The following is a 21768-nucleotide window of genomic DNA, read 5'->3' as shown; positions in this document are numbered from 1 at the left end:
GTGGTTTCACTCCCCACTGACAAGTGATTGGGATAGTCTTGCTTTCCATGAATGCAGAGTATTGTGCATAGGAAAAATTATCATCATTGGACATTTACAACAGTTTCAGAATTTTATATAGATATCACAGAAAATGGTTCTAGTTTACTAGGTTTTATTCCCTATTCCAGGATGAACTTGGGCAAGTTTTTAACCTCCACTAGCCTCATTAGATACTCATAATCAGAAAAATCATTGACACCTACTTGATATGTTGCTACAAAGGTAAAATGAGATAATTCTTAAAAATCCTTAGAACAGGATAAGAACTTAATAAACATTAGCTGGTTATCATTATTGCTGAGATGGTGCCATAGACTGAATGTACACATCCCCCCAAAATTCATATGTTGAAATTTGCTGATGCCTTAATGTTAGACTTCCTAGCCTCCCGAACTGTCAGAAATAAATGTTGTTTATAAGCCACCCAGTCGATAGTATTTTGTTACAGCAGTCTGAATGGATAAGACAGATGGCAAAAAGAAACTTTCCTCAACTATCCTCCATTTCTGTGCAAATTTTTGTGTGTGTTCGCACAAAAATGGAGGACACAAACTTTCTGCCTATCGCTGACGGTCTCTCGTTTATGATGAATACACTTAGATGAACAGCAGTTGCCATGTTGACAAGAAGACATGTTTGCAATCTCAAAAACTTTCAAATACACTTAATGGCTTACACCTGCTTAGAGAATAAGTCTCAAGCTCTTTTTTTCTGGACTTCAAAATACTCCAAAACACAATTTCAACCGATCTTCTCAATTAAAATTACAATCTCTCCTCTCTACCCAGCCAAAGTCAACTCACTTTTAGTTCCCCCAATTGATGTGTTATCATCACAGCTATAAACATCTGCATGACTATACACATCGTATATGACTAAATACATTTGTTCCCTAACCCTAGAAAGTACTTTTTCTGTTTTTATCCATTAAAATATCTTGAAAGTTTGAAAAAGAGTTTGGTGAAGAGCAAGGAAACAAGGAAAGACCATCCTTAATAAAATTTTAGCTGAAATAAAGTGGAAAAACAAGACAGTCAGTCACTCAAGACAGTAGTTGTCATAAAATTAAAACTTTTCCTGTGGTTGCTTCTGTTTAATTTAAGGGAAAATGTTAAGTGTTTACATAGGCTAAGATTAAAGAGAACATGGAAAGAAGAAGTTTTATAATCAAGACTGCAAGAAAGAGAGTATGGTACAGATGCCATTGGAGCCAAATTGCTTGGATTCAAATCCTAGCTCTGCCTTTTACTAACCTTGGGAAATAGTCTTAACCTCACTGTGCCTCAGTTTCCCTATCTATAGAGTGATGATCTACATGTATCTCACTCTACATAGAATGAGTATGAAGATTAAATTTGTTATTACATGTAGAGGATTTCAAAATGGTCTGTGACCCAAAGAAAGTGCCCATTAAACATTATGATAGAAAAAGGAAGAAGGCAATAAAATATGAAGATATAAGTTATTTTTCAAGTCTCCATCAAGATTAATCTCCCCCTCGATAAGAAAAAAAAAATCCTCAACTGCCACTGATTTGCCATGACAATTGGGCTTCCCATAAGCAATAGGCATCTTAAAATCAGCAACTGTGTATCTCTTCTCCCCCGTCAATCAATAAATATTTGTTAAGCGAATACAAATACAAAGATATTATCTCTCCTTTAATTTAAGAATATTTTGTTATAATTTTCACATCTTATTAACATTTCACCTATCAAATTCTATGTGTTTTGAATAATACTTAGGGATAAAACAATAAAATGTCCAATATTTTTATAAGGCATAATACTTTGTTATGTGATAATTTTCTAAATATGCAATTGCATTGACAACGACTTAATCTCCATTTCTAGAATTTTTTTATTCTAAAATAAAATTCAAAGATTCAGCTGCAACAGCCATTTTAGAGTTATGAGAAATTAAATCATGTAACATTCTTGGGAAATATGGTATAATCTATATTGTTTTACAAATATGTGGTTACAAATTAATGCTAAGCATAAAGTCTTTGTTAACTATATTTATACTGAATTTTGTGTAAAATGTCTAAATATAAAACACAAACTTAATTTGGAAATTAATTAAGAATCTATTGAATAACAAAATATAAAAGAAAATTTAGATAATATTAATACGGAAGCATTACATTTTTGGTACTGTTCACAGATGATTATTTGCAGGCCAAATTCCAAATTTACAAATTAAAAAATTTAAAATTTACAAATATGCAAAAATTGGTTCAGAACAAATCTAGATAGTTGGGTTTCTACTTCACTCATATTGTCCAGGGATGTTAGACATGGCTGTTTTTATAATACTGATTCTATGAATATAATCCTCAATCATTTCAATATAAAGTCATGTTTTATACATCAGTAATAAGAAGTGATGCAAACCTGGGAAGTTCATTTGCTGAGTTCATATTTACTAATATTGTAAAGGACATAGGTGATTAAATGATACTTTTTTAAATGTTCCTTCTTTATGATGTACTGCATACAAAATTTTCACTGCTTGGATTGGTTTTCCACCACAAATTGTTTGCTTTTACTTTATGAGAATATGAACCAATCATGCTTCCAGATGTGGTTAGGTTTCCAGATGGATTAAAACCAAATATAGTGCTGACCTATTAAGCATATGAAAATGCAGAACATTACTGTTGTTTATTAACCTTGCTCTTGGTTCCATCTTACTCTTCTGCTATTTTCTCTTTTTTTTTTTTGTTTTGTTGTTGTTCTCGTTCTTTTTTTTTTTTTTTCTGCTATTTTCTCTTAACATAGGTATCCTTATTTGCATTTAATTTATTTTATTTGCTATGTGTATTGGTTTTATGCTGCATCAACTGTTTTTTGTTAGCTATAAATTAAATATGAAAATATAATAAGTAGCCTTAATATTCTAACATAATTCGAATGCTGTGATAACCTCAAATATAAAGAGCAGTAAATAAAGAGAAAATTGCCTTGGTCAAAAACACAAGGAATTAGTAACATAAATATGAGAACAACAGAAATGACAGACAAAATACATTTAAGACTCCATTTTTAAGATGTGTAGTGCCAGTTTCATATACATAATAATTATGTAGTGAAAAGAATACTATTGTGCTCTTTTGAGTTAGATTTGCAATTGGGAAAGATCTAAGGGAAGTATCTGTAGAAAGATTTTAGATTTCAAGTAAACTGAGCAAGAGACCAAAATGTATCATTTCTGAAGGCATGCTAGTTTCAGCATTTAGATTTTGTCCTCTATTATTAACTGTATGGAAGATCTTTCATTATGGAATGGCTCAACCATACACACCTTAATGTACCTTACAAAGGATATTGGTGACTAATCAAACTACACAGCAGAAAGAGCCCAAGATAAAAAATCTGCAGTGTCCTTCCAGAAAGATTCCTATAAAAATTCTTACCACTGTGCTTTCTTAGCACAAAAGAATAAGGACTTTTCACATGGAGCTAGTCCATTAAAATATGTATCACATGACATTATTTAATGTCTTTGGTGGACGGCCATCCCCTTCCTCAATTTATTCATCCTAAATCATTTTGCCTCATCTTTAGAGTGGTGGCTTTACAAAGAGCAACAGAATACCAGATGGTCATTACTGTGGTTCACTGAGTTTAAATCCTAGCAGGAAGTTAAATGATTGCTTTTCAAGGTTCTTCTCATGCATTTCACCACGGGGAATTCTGAAGCTGTCAATATATTTTTGGCTAAGCATGGCCCATCATTTTTCCTGTAAGTCATGGTCCCATATAATCATTTAAATGAAAGAGAATATGATTTTTCTTTCTGTCAACATGTTTTGAAATATAGATATGTGTTAGAAATCAGTTTTGCTTAATATTTATAAAATTCTGTTTTTATTTAGGGAGCAACATTATAAAATAATTTGTTACAGCTTCCTCAAAATATATAAACTTTCCTCAAACAATCTGGATGTTTCATTTAGAGCAAATATTTTCAATTCTTATTTGTCAAACAAGTAACAAAAATAATTCAGATAAACCAAAGCCTCTATAGAAGCATACGGCTCAGACTAACAAAGAATGGGCATAAACAATTCAGAATCAGATGCCTAAAAAATAAAACAACTGACGTTTGTCTTTGATTTTCCAAATATACATTATAGCATTTTTTTTCTGGGAATTGTACAGAAAGAGAAAGAAGTGAAAATAATTCAATTAAGGAAAATATATAAACTTCTATAATTTAATAATAGATTATCATAACTTATAATACTCAAAATACATATTTAATGACTATCTCTTTATTGTCAAAGAAAATAACTTACAAATATCAAATGTGGAAAATAATGCATGAGATGAATCTTAAAAACATGGCTGACTGCTAGCTGCAATGGCAGAGCACACGCCAATTATATGGTAAGAACAGAAGGCCCTGGTTTTCTTTTCTATGTATCAGAAACACATGCAACGCCAGCACTGATTGCTTATGCAAGAATACCATTGTTTCTACACAGAATTAGAGGACATACATTTGGGTAATGACCCACATCACCAAATAGATCACCTTCCAAATAAAAGGTCCCATATTCAATAGACTATGAGTTTCATGAGGTCCAGGGCAGTTTCACACATTATTGTACTTAGCAGTGTGGCCTGTGCATAATGACTTCTTAATAGACGTCAGTTTAATTACTGAATATACTTCAAACATGAGAACTTGCAGGAATGAATGACTCAGAAATGCTATGTTAACATTGGGAAACATTTTCACCACTAATATATATTACTTACTGATTCCAACCTAATTTTCTGTGCTAATATGGATTTAAAGTTCCCCTTAACCACTACAACTCTGAGAAAAATTAATTACACTGCTGTATGGTTCTAGAACTTGGATATGGCCATTCTCCGGTGCTCAATTTTCAAATACTTGTTTTGACTATGACAACAAAAGTAAGCTAGTAATTACTACTTGCTGAGTATTATAGATTAGGTATTTTATATACATTAACTAATATAATCCTCATCATAATACTATAAAGTAACGAGCACTTCCCCTATTATACAGATGAGAAAACTGAGATCTGAAAAATTAAATGTCTAGATAAAGGTTCTATATTTTCTCAGTGGAGGAATATAAAGCAAAGTAAACTTTTATTAGTCCAGAATCCACTCTCTTGATTTAAAAAGTACTATCCATTATATCAGAACTCTGAGCACATGTTTAATTATCAATAGATATTTTATAAATATTCTAGACAATGTATACTACAATAAGTGATAGCTGTTATTTCTACATTTTTAAAATTTTTTTTTTATATATTTGTAACCAATTTGCAAATTTTTATGCTAGGCACTATATAAACATGTTTTTAAAATATTATGTCATTTAATATAATCTCTCTAACATTCACAATCTCCTGAGATAGGTAAAATTCTCCAATTTTTTACATAAGAAACAAGTCTCAGGTAACACGTGGTAGGAAGGCAAATCAATTCACAGATTTCACACTCTAATGACAAATCTTGGATCCTTGCTCCATCATGATGGATACTTTTAAAACAACTTAATTATGACATTTTCATCCTTTCATCACACAATTGGACTTTCAGAACAAGATTAGGGTACATGAGAAGGGGATTGACTGTTGGCCTGATTCCATATTTCTCCGAAAATAAGACCTAGCTGGACCATCAGCTCTAATGCATCTTTTGGAGCAAAAATTAATGTAAGATCCAGTATTATATATTATATTATATTATATTATATTATATTATATTATATTATATTATATTATATTATATTATATTATATTATTATAAAGACCGGTCTTATATTAAATTATGTAAGACCTGGTCTTATATTAAAATTAGACCTGGTCATATATTAATTTTTGCTCCAAAACATGCATTAGAGCTGATGGTCCGGCTAGGTCTTATTTTCAGGGAAACACGGTTGCTGATGAAAAAGCCTGCATTTTTCCAGGGAGAGATGAAACAGAAAGGATCCAGGGACACTTGTAATTATTTTCTTGTGACCTGATATCATCACTGGGATTTTGCTGGCACTCTTTGAGGTGATAATATGAATTATATTCATGCTTAACTTGCTTATTTATTTTAAGGCGTACATAAAATATTTTCCTCGTTACTATCGAATGTAGCAGTTCTCACAGAGAACAGGTAACTTCATGTGAAATGACAGAGCTAGTGAAAGCAAGATGTTGTGCCTAATAAATGTTGCTGAGAAACAATGACAAGAGTGGTGGAGAAAGTCAGTCTGTGCTAAAACATTTCATGAGATAATACTTAAAATAACATCTTTGTAAATAAAGTAAGTCACACCATAAAACCCCCAATTCTCAAAAATAATTCTTAATTCATGGTGTGGTTCATGACATTTTGATATTCAACAGTGCAGTTTATCTTTTTTCTTTAGCATAGAACAGGTTATCACTAATGCTATTCTTTCTGTGATTCAGGGAGTTACACTAAAACAGTCTCTTCTTTGGAAGTGGGTTTAAAGAAAAAGAAGGCACTTTACTAGGTTTTCTTTATCAAGACTTAAGGAACTACAGATTTTAGCTTCAAAAGAAAAGAAACTACAGATTTTAGCTTCAAAAGGAAAACTTCAAACAGTAAAGTTATAGAAAACAGAAAAAAAGGACTCTTTTGATCTAGTACAGAAACACTCACAATAGAACACATTTTAATTTTTCAATCTGCAGTGTGTTATTATGTATAAGGGAGGTATCACACTATGTTATTTATGTGTGTTGGCTTTTAATTCAGTAAAATAATTTCCAGTTTTGTTAATTTTTAATTATTTCACTTGGGTTTTATTAATAAGCAGATCTATTATTAATGTAGCATCATATTTCTGAATAGCGCATCTCAACATCACTGCATGCATAAGTGTGTAGTCAGGACATACACACAAAATAAATAGCATTTCCTATTTCCTGATGTCTTTTTGAAATGGTTTCCAGAGTACTGAGCATTGTAATATATAAGCACATTGAACATCTTCCACTAGCCCCTTTACACCTGTCTCAACATTGAGTTCCTTACAAAGTTTTATTTCTTTTTAACACACTCTGCTAGTTTAGGTTTTTGTTGTTGTTGTTGTTGTTGTTTATTTGTTTTACTTCTAACCTCTGATTAGAAGTCACTACTTCTTTGGAGGGCTTTTGGTATAATTTGCATATAGAGGACATCTGGCTAAACCTTGCCTCCTCTTTCCCCTTTCCCACTAAACCTTTCATTGTTCATCCTAATTCCATGTTTTCATATCACACTTTAATCCAGAATCACTGATCAAGGTTTCTAGTCAGACAAGAAAATTATGTCTGACAAAACAAGGAGCTACTCTTTATTCCATTAGCTGTTTTCTTTATCGTACTGTAATAGAAGTCAGTCTTATTCCCAAGAATAAAACTTAGAGGATACTTTTCACTCCTCATTGCAAATTTACCTAATTGCAATTTCTTCTGCTTTGTCAGAGGCAACAGCTACCTCATTAGCCCTTTTGCTTATATGTGCTGTCAAATATTTGGTTTAGATGGCACCAGTTGACTCTATTACATCTACATCACTGACATCCAAGCCTTCTTCCAACAGGATCTCACGTGTCAGATCAAAAGAAACTTCATCACCATTTCATACCATCATGCAATGTACTTCAGTGAGCAAGACTTTCCCTGAAACCTCAAATGGATTCCAAGATCTTTACTTTTGGATATAAATATACTCAAATCATCAAGAAAGTATAACTCCCTTCAAACATTTTTCTCTAATGAATCTAAAATTCATCCTAATTTAGCCTTACTTGTTCTATAATTGACTCCTTGAATCTTAAAATATTAATTCTTCCTTCAAATATTTTTTTTTTGTGGACCTAGGTGTAGCTGCATTTATAACTCTATAATTTATGTGTAACTTTTACGTACACTTTTATTAATTTGTCCTGGTGTATACATCAAATGCCATTTTCGACATAGAACATCATGAGTTTCAGAAAGTTTAATCTAGGTACAGCATATCCATTTTATGTCACCTGCCAATTGCTTTTAATTAGTCAAGAGTGTTGGGAGCACTCGGTTGAGAAGACTCAGAGGCCACATCAAAATGCCATGGACATGTCTATCAAAGGAAGAAGTGCAGAAAAGGCATGCATGCCTGGTATTTTCATTGCAGACTTAGAACATAGGATTCGGTTTCACTTTTTGTAGAATACTGTTTAGCTTGGCATCAGGTAGTTAGTTGCCTTTACAAATAATAGCAGATGGTGTTCATAAAATTCATCCTGCCTGTGAACAAACACAAAAATCCTCGCACCATAACCTCTAGGTTGATGCGGCATTCATTTTTCTTAATTAAACTATCATTGTTAGGAAGCATCAAAAAAACTCCAAAAGCAGGGGTTTCATCAAGGAGAGACTGTGAACACCAGGGAGAGCAATAAGCAGATCATTACAGGGTTATTGGCCCCCTGCAAAGGTATAAAATGAAGAATCAGAGCACTATCAAGTGGTAAGAAGCAGGGGAGGGATGCCATAGACTGAACAGTCTCCTGTTTTTTTCTTTCAAACAGAAGTATACAATATCCAAATACACTTTTCTTTAAGTTTTAATAAAAAATTTGGTTCATGGGAAATTGCTCCTTAGAAAATTATATCATGTGCTCCATGAAGTACGACTTTATACACTCTATGTTTAGCCAGTAAATGTTAGTTACACATGAGAACTATTTTTGAGGCTAGAAAGCAAAATGATCACCTTATTGAAAATGTTCTTGCTCTATCTAGTTTGTGTTTTTAGCAAGTCCTGTGTGACAGCTTCTCTGAAAGCACTGTCCCTAATTGAATTCCCTTCCAGTCAACTGGGAGAAATTAAGATTTTTCCTTATCAACGTGCCTAACAAACTTTATAGATTCAAATATTAAAGCAATTATCACAAATTATTGGAATTATTTGATTATATCATGATCAGCCCCACTAGAACTGGGTTTAATCTTAAAGGCAGAATGTTTCTGAATCATCTTTTGATCCTCAGCACATGAAATATGCTTTGCACGGGGAAGCTCCTTAATAAATATATTTGAATGAGTAAATGTATTCATTAGTGTTATTGTTAAAGAGAAGAAAAGGTGAGCTTGGTAGACTGAAGTTGAGCAGGCAGAATTTCCAAAAGCAGTGGATGCCATTACTTAGATAAAAAATAAAAATAAATAAATAAATAACCAAAACGAGAGGGAGAGCGAGAGCGAGAGCGAGAGCGAGAGCGAGAGCGAGAGAGAGAGAGGAGAGAGAGGTTAGAATGGAAGTAAAATGAAATAAGCCTAAAGGGACTTGAGGGTGAGGATTTGGGAAGTTGGGTATATACTCCGGCAAGGACAAACAAAACGTCAACAACTACAATAGAAATCTTGCGTTTAGGGTTAGATTTGGATATAAGGATAATTGATATTATCCCTCCAGGTTTGTTAACTGTAATTTCTTTCTCTCAAGAGGAGATGGTAACAGTTGCAAAGGAAAATTAGGAATATAGAGTTAGCATAAATAACTTAGTATGTATGTGGCCCTTTATATATGCTGTGATATTAAACTCTAACAGTACTGTGACTTTGATATTTCTCTCTCTTCATCTTATTGTAGCTAAAGAAATAGTATCCAAAATTTTATTTATATATATATATATATATATATATATATATATATATATATATTTTTTTTTTTTTTTTTTTTTTTTCCCCCCCTCAAATGCCCTCGTCAATAAGTGGCAGAATCAATATTTAGACTCACATTTTTCTGACTATATAGGCTTCTGAGCTGAGATGGAGTAGAAGGAGCCTCAAAACAGAAATTAATTTTCAGCTAGTATTGGGACTGCTCCATTGAAACCTCTTTAAAATGTTTCCTGGTTTTAAATACCTTAATGAGTTCTTTTGATTTAGGGAGCTTTATACTTTTTAAAAAGTGTCTATATTTCTTTTGGCTGATTCACAGGTAAAACTCCATTTCCTCTCTTATAATAAAATATTTTTGAAGAGAGATGCAAATTATTTTGGTGAAGTGTCAAAGTGGTAGCAAGCTCAGGCTTTGAAACCAGACAGAATGGGCTCAATCTGGCATCCCCATCATACCTCATTTACTGTTGGCAGAATTTTTCTCCATTGGAGTCTAACATCTCTGCACATTTTGTCCTTCTGCTCTTGATACCAGACTACTTCAAAAGATGTTTGTAAAGCAAACAGATTCAGAGAAAATAAATAGTGCTTTCCACCAGGCGCAAGAACAATTTAGTTTACAAGCTTGGAAGACAGAAATAGGTTGTCCCTTCAGAGCAAAGGGTAGGCATGCCCACTGTAAAGAATTCAATTTCCTTCAATTCATGATTCCTCCCCTATAATACCACCTACTACCTGGGAAGGCATCTCACATTCTTCATATCATTCTATGAGAACTGGAGCTTGCAGAACTGGCACGGATGCTGATGCATTAGCTTCTGACACTTCTGTGAATAATGAACTCTCCTTTGTTTCTGACCCAAGAGTCTTCTGGCTTCTATCACCATCCAAGTAACTGGCAGAGAAACTTAACTTGCACGTCGAGCAAAATCTTATACTCTTCATAGTCCTTGACATTTACTAAGTACCCTTGAGCAATTATTTTTAAACTTTCGAGCTTAAGTTCATATCGTGGTGAAATTTAAAAGTGATTATGCTTATAATTTCTAAGTATACTATAAGTGTTAAAATAAATGGTAACTAATAGTAGTCATAGAAACAGCAGCAGCAGAGCCAGCAGCAGTAGTAATAATAGGAATAGCGGTAGTAGCAATATTAGCAGTAGTAGTAGTAGCAGCAGCAGCAACAAAGGGAGCTAACACTTAAGAATGTCATATATGGCAAATAGTTTACAAAGTGGCAGGTATGGGCTACATTATTCAATCTCACAAAACATGAACAAGTGTGTGTGTGTGTTTTTCCTCTCACTGATTAAATGAGATAAATGAATCCACAGAGTAGATATGATTTGCCTGAGGTTCCTATCTCAACCTTGACATCATACAAGGTAATAGTCAAAGCTGGGATAAGAAGCTAGCTGTGTCTGGTTTCCAGGGGTTTCTCCTGCATGTATTTGTTGCCATATGTTTGAGAATAAGCTACAAAGTCATTTAGATGAGCAGCTGGACATCCCCATACCCCATCCATAGAGAAATTACAAAAGCATATGCAAAAGATAAATGAGATACAACTCATCTAATTTTTGTTTGTTAGAAAATATAAGTCCCAGAGATAAAACAATGTCGGTCTCCAGAATTTCTATGGGCATGATTAACCCATGAATTCAGCTAATATTGAACATGTTCTATTTCCCAGGTTCTGTACTTTGAAACTTTGTTCATATTACTATATAACTGTGTTTTTCCCATAATACAAATAATGTTTATTAGTATTGATAACAAACTATACAGCATTCTTAATTTCACAATTTCCCATTCCTCTACCAGAAATCTTTGAAAGATTCATAAATCCAGTCAATATTTAAAAAAACACGCACACCAAAAAAACATGACTTTGATAGCCTGATTAAATTTCTAAACATCATAAACTTCATATATTTTTCTAATATAAATATACAGACACATACATATACAATGTATGCATAAGTATATATAGAAATATAGAAATATATTATACTGTCTCATTTCACAAGTAATGTCCTATCTTAACAAACATTATTCTAAACTTGTCATATATAGTGTGTATATATATATACATATATATATTTTATACATATATATGTATATATATACATTTCTAAACTTCATATTTTATAAAAGTGTCAAACGTTAAACATGTTTTACATATAGTATCTGATTACAACTCTTACTTTTAAAGTGTTTTCATTGCGTCAAATATTCAATCAGCATAAAAATTAGCATTATTTTTCTCCTTACCTCTACAGATAGGAACAGGAAAATCCCATGAGGCTGTATTAACTGAATTGGCTATACAGGTGAGTTGAGGGTGACCATCCAGGATATATCCAGTTACACAGCTGTAGCGGATCTTGTCCCCAACATCGAATCTTGTACCATATAATACACCTTTGGGTGGGACTCCTGGGTTTCCACAAGAGCTACTCTGCAATTCTGTAGAAGGGGGGAAGGAGAGTTTATAGTTACTTAAATACATATTTTAATGTTTTAGATTTATAAAAACGTAGATACAGATATATCTTTTTCTTTCTAAAAAGAGTAATAAATTTGCCTTCCATTTAAATATGTGTAACAGAGAAAAATGAGAAGGAAAATAAATTTTATTGAATAAATGTCATTCTTTGTGCTAGAAATATTTTGATAATTTGTATATTTTAATATTTGCAGCAATTTCTAAAATTAGCATTACTCATATTGTACAGATAATTAAAATTGAGATTAATACCATGTTGTGGCTTCTTCAAAGTTGCATTCTACTAACATAGTAATAAGCAAATGAAGTTTTATTAATATACTCCCCATTACTCTGATTTTTGTACTTAACCCTAAACTGTGAGGTTTTAGGGTTAACCCTAAACATTCTTTTCAAATATACAATTTAGTAAATCAATCATAAGATATGCACAGCCTAGGTACATGTTGAATTTTTCCAGTTCTTATTATTCTTACAAAGAAACTGTGCTAGTTTATTTGCATTGTTATTTTGTTATATGTTCACCTGGAGAAGAATATGCAAATATGTTATGCGGGAGACCCTGCTCGCCGCACCATGTGTCATGCGGGATGGCCTGTGGGGTCTCAGCTCCTGCTCCCCACATAAGAACGCAGGATATGGTGAGACCAAAAAGGAACACCCACGGATCCATAGGAAGGGGAGTCATACTACTATATTCTCGCTGGCGGCATCCGCCTCTCTGCAATCCGTTCTTGCCAGCCCCCATTTTCTGCTGGTGTAGCCACAGCAGTTATATTAGTGGCCAATGGCTCACTGGTTACAGCTGATGGCCAACTAGCCACAGCTAATGACCATTTACTAACTGAGCCAGCACCTTTCCATGTGAGGCCGAGAGCTGGAAACTGCTTTCTGGGGCTCTGTTCCCACACTCCACCCCTACAGGCTCTCGCCTCAAAATCTACGCAACAAGTGTCTTCCGTGAGGGGCCCTGTGCGAGGAGCCTGGAGGTGAATGCAATATCCTGGACATAGCCAGGCTCTCTGGGCAAAGCCAGGGTTTCTCAGGGCACCATCAGTACTTCTGGGCACAGCCAGACTTCCTGGGCTTAGGGTACCACTAGTTTTCCTGGACACAGCCAGGGTTTTTCAGGGCACCACCAGTACTTCTGGGCACAGCTAGACTTCCTGGGTTTCTTAGGGTACCACTAGTTTCCCCGGGTACAGCCAGGGTTTCTCAGGGCACCACCAGTACTTCTGGGTACAGCCAGACTTCCTGAGCTTCTTAGGGTACCACCAGTCTTCCCGGACACAGCCAGGGTTTCTCAGGGCACTACTACTCTGTCTGGGCACAGCCAGACTTCCTGGACACAGCCAGGGCTCTCAGGGCACTGCCACTCTCTCTGGGCTCAGCCAGACTTCCTGGACTCAGCCAGGGCTCTCAGGGCACTGCCACTCTCTCTGGGCCTCTCAGGGTACCCTGCTGGAACAGCAGCAGCTCACAGTCAAGGTGCTTACACATTCTCGATGGCAACCGGTCAAAACACAAAAACAAACATCTGCCAGTTTCATTACATGGTGGTGTGTTCCCAAACAGTCAAGCGGTCCATTAAATTAGGGATAGAAGACAATTCCCCATAGTCCATAGTCATTCGCCAGGGTTGTCTTGGGGGTGAGGGATGAACTTGATCTCACCCTCAGACTCCATGGAGGACTCAGCAAGCGTTTCCTCCTCGGACTACAAGTCCTGCATCCAGGCTGCCTCAGCAAGAACTTCTCAGCCCACAGGGCCGCAACGACCTTTGCTTTCTCCGGCCTTTGCTGGTTGGGGAACCATCCACATCTTTCCACCCCTCCACAGGGTCCAGCTCTCCGGCAGCTGCTCCTCCTCATCTTCCTGAGACTGAGTGTTCATACACACAAACTGCCCAACTTCCCTTTGGAGAGCTTTGGCCAGCACCATACCCTGCTCTCTGCGCCGCTTGTCATGCAGGAGACCCTGCTCGCTGCGCCATGTGTCACGCAGGGCGGCCTGCTGGGTCTCAGCTCCCGCTCCCCACATAAGAACGCAGGATATGGTGAGGCCAAAAAGGAACACCCACGGAGCCATAGATGGGGGAGTCATACTACTATATTCTCGCTGGTGGCATCCGCCTCTCTGCAATCCGCTCTTGCCAGCTCAGCCACCATCTTCTTGCCAGCCCCCATTTTCTGCTGGTGTAGCCACAGCAGTTATATTAGTGGCCAATGGCTCACTGGTTACAGCTGACAGCCAACTAGCCACAGCTGATGACCATTTACCACCTGAGCCAGCATCTTTCTATGTGAGGCCGAGGGCCTGGAAACTGCTTTCTGGGGCTCTGTCCCCACAAAATGTTAATACTCTAAACTTCTCCAAATAATCTTTTAATGATGTAGTAATTTATCAGAAGTCATTTTGATAAGAACAGTAAAGCTAACACTAATAAGTGGCTAAATTTCCTCATCACCAATCATTCCAGTATAGTTCTAACTCAGAGACTTTTTCTTTCCAAGCCTTAGGCAGGAAATTTGAATTGTGAAACTTTTTTTCCCACTTAAATGAGAAAAATATAGTTTAGTATAAATGGACACATTTTTGAAGTTAGAGAGTTTGGGCTAGAATTCTCTCTCTGTTGTTTAACCTTCAAAATATAATAAGAATTATAATAAGTATATAAAGTTGTAAAGTTTTAATTAGATCAATATGCAAAATATCTAAAAAATGGCTGATATATCAGAATATTTTACTTATTGCCATATTTTATTAGTTAATGCTTAAAAGTATACAAGTATACAAATATAAGAGATTTTTAAAATGAATATCCATTTCAGAGAAAAATCTAATTTAACTTTACATTTTAAAAATGGAAAGAAAATTTATAGAAATAGAACTTACAGAATTTAATGAAGTTAGGGGAGAATTCTTTTTCCTTATATTCTTTTCTAAGTTTTCTAAATTATAAACTTTATATGTATATTACTTTTATACTACAAATATTAATGATAATTAATAGAAATACAACAAGTAATGAATGAATGGGCTAAAAAATATTAGTTTGAGTAAAGCTATAGTAATAGGACTATGCAAATGTTAATTTCCTAGTTGTGACAATCATGCTAACATTACATATGCAATTAATATAAAGGGAAGGTGGATAAGAGTGTCTGAGAACTCTGTTGTGTTTTTATTATTTACCTGAAATCCTGAAATTACTGCAAAAAAACTAAAAAAGACACTGCAATTTAAAATGAAGTATGTTTCTGTTATCCCATTATCCCATTTGTGCAGTTGATAAATTCTATATAATATCATTTTATATTAAGCCAAATAAATAATTATAACCCACTACATAATTGAAAATATCAATGACAATATTAAGTAAAAATATCAAAATTAAAAATGCTTCATAATATGCCATGTTCATTTAAGAAGTATATATCAAGCTAAACTTTTGTATTTTTATCCATAATAGGATTTTGGATACACTTTGGGAGTGTTTCTTAAGTGAACATTAACTTTTCTATAAAAACTTTCCAAAGATAATTTAAAAAGTCAGAAATGAATTTCAAAAGAGGTCAGTTTAATCAAAAAATATGGTGTGGATTTATAAAATTTGTATTATATGTATTCAAAATAAAGTACTTATTTTGAGTTTAAAACACTTATTTTAGTCTCAAACCTAGAAAAGTAAAAATCTTTAGTAATATCATTTAATTATCAATGTTTTTAATAAATAACAGGCAATTTCCTTAAGCTTCCTCAGCATTTAATGATGCATCATTAGATAATATTTTAAATATCAATAACCAAGATTAATATTTTCTAATATTAATATTTCACCAGGCATATGCTATAAATTCATTTTCAGTAATAGTTAAACATAAGTATTGTCTGTGAATTTTGAACAACTATTTAAAAAAATACATTTGAAATGAATAGTTAGTTTTGAAATAGTTAATTTTTTGGAAAATTAATTTGATTAATAGATAAGTTGTTTACTTTAAGGGATGGTGAGATTAATAAGTTTTGATAAAATGAGTAAGAATTCAATCTCTTGAATATAGCAATAACAAAGGAAATGCTCTTAATGAAACTACCACTTGTGGCCTTAGAATCCATCCACTGCTCTCCTTTCCACCCCCTTAAAAAAAAAATAAGGTCAGGGCTTCAATTATCATAAAATTATATATTTAGGAGAAAAAGCAATCTTCAAATTATTTCACAGGAGCGGTTAGGTGGAAGAATACAAGAGAGGAAAACTCTAAGTACTTGTTACATTCAGATTTAAGTTTGATTTGAATGAATAAACATTACCCAGAACAAAGTATCTAAAGCAAAAATGGAATACAAATGAGGATCAATGAATGAAAAAAAAAACACTGGTTGGACTCTTAATGAATTACCTAATCTATCCCCGGCCTGTGGCTGAATTATTCCTATACCAATACAGGTAAAAATCTAGGCTGTTTCAAAATGAAACTAAAAGAAGATAATTCAAAAACTTATCAGGTTCCCACCTCAGGAAATTCTGCTTTCTATTGCCCTTGTTTTTTGACCTTCATAAGTAAGAAAACCTACCCATCTTCCTCTGTAACCTGAGTAACCCATGAAGACCGTTATTAACATGCTTCACATTCAGGTTTAATAGATTCCAATTCCATATCCATTTCTCGTGGATTCTATGCTTTGTTCTCTTCCAAACTTTTAATTTGGACTTCTTTCTAAGCTGTCTACAGCCGTTTTAAGAAGCAGAGTTCAAGAAGGATATGTTAATAACTGGAAGAATTATATAGCTTACCACAAAAAAAAACCAAAAAAAAAAAAAAAAAAACACAAAAAACGCTTTATTCTGATTGAACACTCACTTTTTAGTGTTAATTTTAAAAAATAAATAGTACTGAATATTTGAACTTTTTCACTAAATTAATTTTTAGTTAATATAAGTTTTAGAATAGCTAAGTGACACTAATTTTTAGGTAATGTCTCTACCAACTATAAAGAATTTGAATTTCAGGGGAAAATGAAGATATACCCTATTATGTTCAGTAAAGCCAATAATAAAACAATCATTAACATACATTGCATTTGCAATAAGTAGTGATTTTGTTTAACTATTATAAAATCATTCTTAAGGAAAATAGAGATTTAAGCAATAAAATGAAGAATTCTCATGTAATTTATTAAATGAACATGCAAAACACCCACATTGTGCCTTGTCCTTTCAAGTCATTTCTAAGCAACTAATTGCATCTAAAATAAAAATTGCCAAATAGACTATTTTCTTCTTTCACCAAAGCTGCCAGTAATATAGTGATCAAAAGGTTTAGGTGATAAAAATAAAACAATTATAGAACCTGACAAATTCTTATCTGATATTAATTCTGTAATGCAAAGATTAAAGTGGGATTAGAATGTGATGGGGGTAGGGGTGGGAAGTACTTAAAGTTATTTTTAATATTTATCTGTAAAGATAGACTCATATGTGCTCTGATGTTCATTGCAGCTTTATTTACAGTGGCCAAGACATGAAAACAACCAAAGTGTCCTTTGATAGATGATTAGATAAAGAAGATGTGGTATATATACACAATGGAATACTATTCTTCTATAAGAAAAGATGAAATAGTGCCATTTGTGGCAACATGGATGGATCTTGAGATTATTATGCTAAACAAAATAAGTCAGGCAGAAAAAGCCAAGAACTATATGACTTCACTGATATGTGGAATATAAAACTGAAAGCAATAAAGGAACAAGACAAACAAATAAAGAAACAAAAACTCATAGACACAGACAATAGTTTAATTGTTACCAGAAGGTAAGAGAGGAGGGGCATGGTAGATGAGGATAAACGGATCAAATATATGGTGATGGAAGGTGAACTGACTCTGGGTGGTGAACACACAATGTGATATATAGATGATGTGTTACAGAATTGAACATTTGAAACTTATGTAACTTTACTAACCATTTTCACCCCAACAAACTTTAATTTTAAAAAAAGTTATTTTCAGCATATCATTGCTGAGCATTGATCATTTATTTAATGCAAAAATTAATATACTAAAGAAACTCCCTATATAGTTCAACCTTATTTGAATTAATTCTTGAAATGTATGTCATGAGACAATGTGTATAATAGATAAAACAGAAATACTCAGAGTGGGCAGTTTAGTGAATTGAGAAGATCACTGGAAAATGTGTCTGAAGGTTTATACTCACAATATGTCTCTGAAAATGTCAGAGACCTTTTATATAAGTTTACTGCTCTATGTACAACAAATGATTGAGTAAATTCAAACTCATCTGTTTTTTGCTGAAAAGGTGTATATTTTGTTTACTCTATCTTGTCAGAGATATTGAAATTATCAGCAAATATGAAGACATTTCCGCAACATGAACTATTCTGAAGTGTAAAGAATTGTTGATATAGGAAAAAATTACTTGGGAAAGATCCAAGATAAACAAAAATCCAATTGTGTTATAGAGGTTAGAGTTTAGGGATACTTGTCTATATTACTCAGAAGGGAACATATCAGTACATTACTTGGTAAGTGATACAACTAATTTATTCATCAGAAGTTTTTGAGGGTTGCTATTAGAATTGCTCTGTGATGTGTACAAGTAAAACAACACCACCTCCTTTACTTTCTAAGAGTTTACAATTTGAGAAAGTTAATAGTCTTAATTTAATTGTTGACATCAGCTCTGAGTCATACTCTGTTCTTAGGCTCATAGCATTCACAATCCCACTTACATCTCACAAAATACCCAACACCATATATGATTTTCCCCATTGTACAGAAAGTGAACCTGAGACCCAGGTAAATTAGGCAACTTTCTCAAGGTCACCCAACTAATAAATATCTAGACTTGTGGTTCAAGCCTAGCTGTCTCAAACTTAATAGGCTCAGAGCATTTTACAATTTCATGTTACCCATGAAAACAGACATTCTTTCCATAAATCTTTATTTAACATCTATTATGGGCAGTACTCTGGGGATACATTCTTACAAATGACACACATGGCCCTGCCCTCATGGAGTTTTTAACTTGATGTTGACAAAGGCAATAAATAAGTGAATACAGAATATTAATTATAATGTAAGAAGTGGGACAAATAAAACACATATAAGGTCTAAAAAGAATTTCCTGATGAAGTAAAGTTTAAACTGAGGTCAGAAATAGGACAAGGAGTTAGCTGGATTAAAATAAAATAAAATAAAATAAAATAAAATAAAATAAAATAAAATAAAATAAAATAAAATAAAATAAAATAAAATAAAATAAAATAAAATAAAATAAAATAAAATAAAATAAAATAAAATAAAGTAAAGTAAAGTAAAGTAAAGTAAAATAAATAAAATAAAATAAAATAAATAAAATAAAATAAGAAGCATTAACAAGTATATTAAAAATTAAAAAATATGAGAATCAAAGTACTACAATAGTTATTAGATTTAGCAATACAGTGAAGACAGGTTCTATGGGTGTGGTAGGGTAGAAACTGAATTGGGAAAAAAAATTCCTAAAAGGGTTGACTAAAGCTTGGTGCATATAGTAGAGGCATATCCTATGCTCATGAATAGAAAGGAGAACTATGTATGTCATTCATTGTTTTTTGAAGGAGATACTACTGTAAGTTCTTTGGAAGGATATAATTGAGAGTAAATAATTGAAATCCATTCTAAATGTACAATGAGCCAAAATTTTCATAAGTATGTATGATACGTACTGTGTGAGTTTACAAATTTAATATTTTAGTATATGTGCTGCCGAAGGAGCACCGTTTACAAATTTAACAATAGTATAATATTTTATATGAATAATTATTGAACAGCATTATCAAAATATATGTTTTTAAATGAGTAGCCAAAATAACATATGAATATTATTTGGATGTGAGAATATCAACTCTATAGGGCTACTGATATGATTACATAGAACAATATTGTAAGTTATTTATATACTGAGCAAGCACTCAATACGTGGCAGATATTATTAGCTCAACAAATGGCAACTTTATTACAATTTTGCATTTGAACGTTTAAATTAGGTATGATTAAGTTATAATCTACTAGAGGTAGGTCCAGTCTTCATTAAATGCTAATATACTATGTCATTCCTGCTGTCTTAAAAATTAGTCTAAAAATAGTAAGTTAATCAAGGGTAAAATTAAATTAATCCTCTCTAAGTCATAAATGAAACACAAGATGTAGTCTCAACTCCTGGTAGAGATTTGTAGAATCAAATTCACAAGCTTCCTTATTGTTGTCATTTACTCATTCATTCTGTCCTCTATTGGTTAGTGTCATATACAAAGCACCATGCCAGGAACAGATTATAAATATGTATCTTTGATGTACTGCAGCCTAAGAAGTCCAGAGTAGTTAAAAAAGAAAAAAAAATAAATAAAGGAAGAAGAAAGTTTAAATCCTGGAAGACAGTATGTAGAAAAGACTATAGGGAACAGAGTTTTCATCATGTTTTCCTTGGAGAAATTCAATAAAACTCTCCAAGCAATTTAGAAAAATAAGAGTGATTTATACCAATAAACACGTTAAAACAAGCTTGACTCTAAAAAAATCCCCCAATTTGTTAGGAGCACATGGATAATCATGAAAGGCGAGATATTTAGCAAAACCAAGAAGAAAACCTGACCTTGAAAATTGGAATGAAAATCAAATGAAAGGATAACAGATACCATGACTACAGAATTGCATAATTATTCAGTCAAATAGATGAAGCATGATCCTGCTTATCAATTAACAATGCTTTACACCACTGTAAAATTATATCTACTAAGGGAAGTAAAATCAAGTTGTTTGTACTTCTTACAGAAAATTAGTCTCAAGGTTTTATTTCCCAGATGATTAAAAATAATTTAGAAGAGCATAACATCAAGTTAAACCACCTACTACTCTTATCCTGAGATTTCAAAGCACTTAACAAACGGATATGTTTTCCAACTCTTTCAGTGGTACAAAATGTTCTCTTATTACAGATTGTGAATCGTTTCAATCATATAGGATATAAATGGTGTTAAGAATTCACATGGAGACTTCGTCTTGAAACCTTTGTGAATATTTTGAATCAGTTATTGCTTCTATCATGTCCCTACAGGTTTTAATTTCATTGTATATATTTGAATAAATGTATTTCTTTATACGTTTTCTTCCTGACTAGACTGTAAGTATCTTGCGAACAGGGGCTCTAATTCATCTTTGTGTATCAAGAATTTAGCACATTGCCTGGTATTATGTTGACAAGAAAAACAGGAATGCTCAGTTAATTGAGTTATCTCCTCTAACAGAAAAATATAAAATATGGTTATTACGCAGTTTGTATGAGTAAATGTGTAGACACAAAATAACATAGTAGAACCAGTAAAGTAGAAGACAGCTATAGGCACGTCATGAAATAAAGTTGTGTCCTGATAAATACTGGACTACATCACCAACATATGATCTTATATGGATCAAATTACATGGCTTATATGAATCAAATTACTATTCAAATCTGTTTTGTTTTTCGTTTTTCTGTTTTTT

The 21768-nt window shown here is 33.1% G+C and overlaps 1 protein-coding gene across 5 annotated transcripts in view; it reads right to left on the bottom strand.

The window, feature by feature from the left end:
* Nucleotides 1-21768, bottom strand: part of CSMD3 (CUB and Sushi multiple domains 3) — a 1092836-nt gene that overhangs the window by 848418 nt on the left and 222650 nt on the right. For all 5 annotated transcript variants that reach the window (XM_088798979.1, XM_088798980.1, XM_088798981.1 and 2 more), the window contains exon 4: nt 11986-12180. In XM_088798979.1, the coding sequence (XP_088655105.1) occupies nt 11986-12180 (195 nt within the window). The remainder of the gene's footprint in view (nt 1-11985; nt 12181-21768) is intronic.

Source organism: Rhinolophus sinicus, chromosome 6 (assembly GCF_057876585.1).
Source record: "Rhinolophus sinicus isolate RSI-liver-muscle chromosome 6, RSI-T2T, whole genome shotgun sequence".
Lineage (NCBI taxonomy): Eukaryota > Metazoa > Chordata > Mammalia > Chiroptera > Rhinolophidae > Rhinolophus > Rhinolophus sinicus.
Note: the sequence above shows the minus strand (reverse complement) of the source record. Positions and strands in the feature narration are given on the sequence as shown.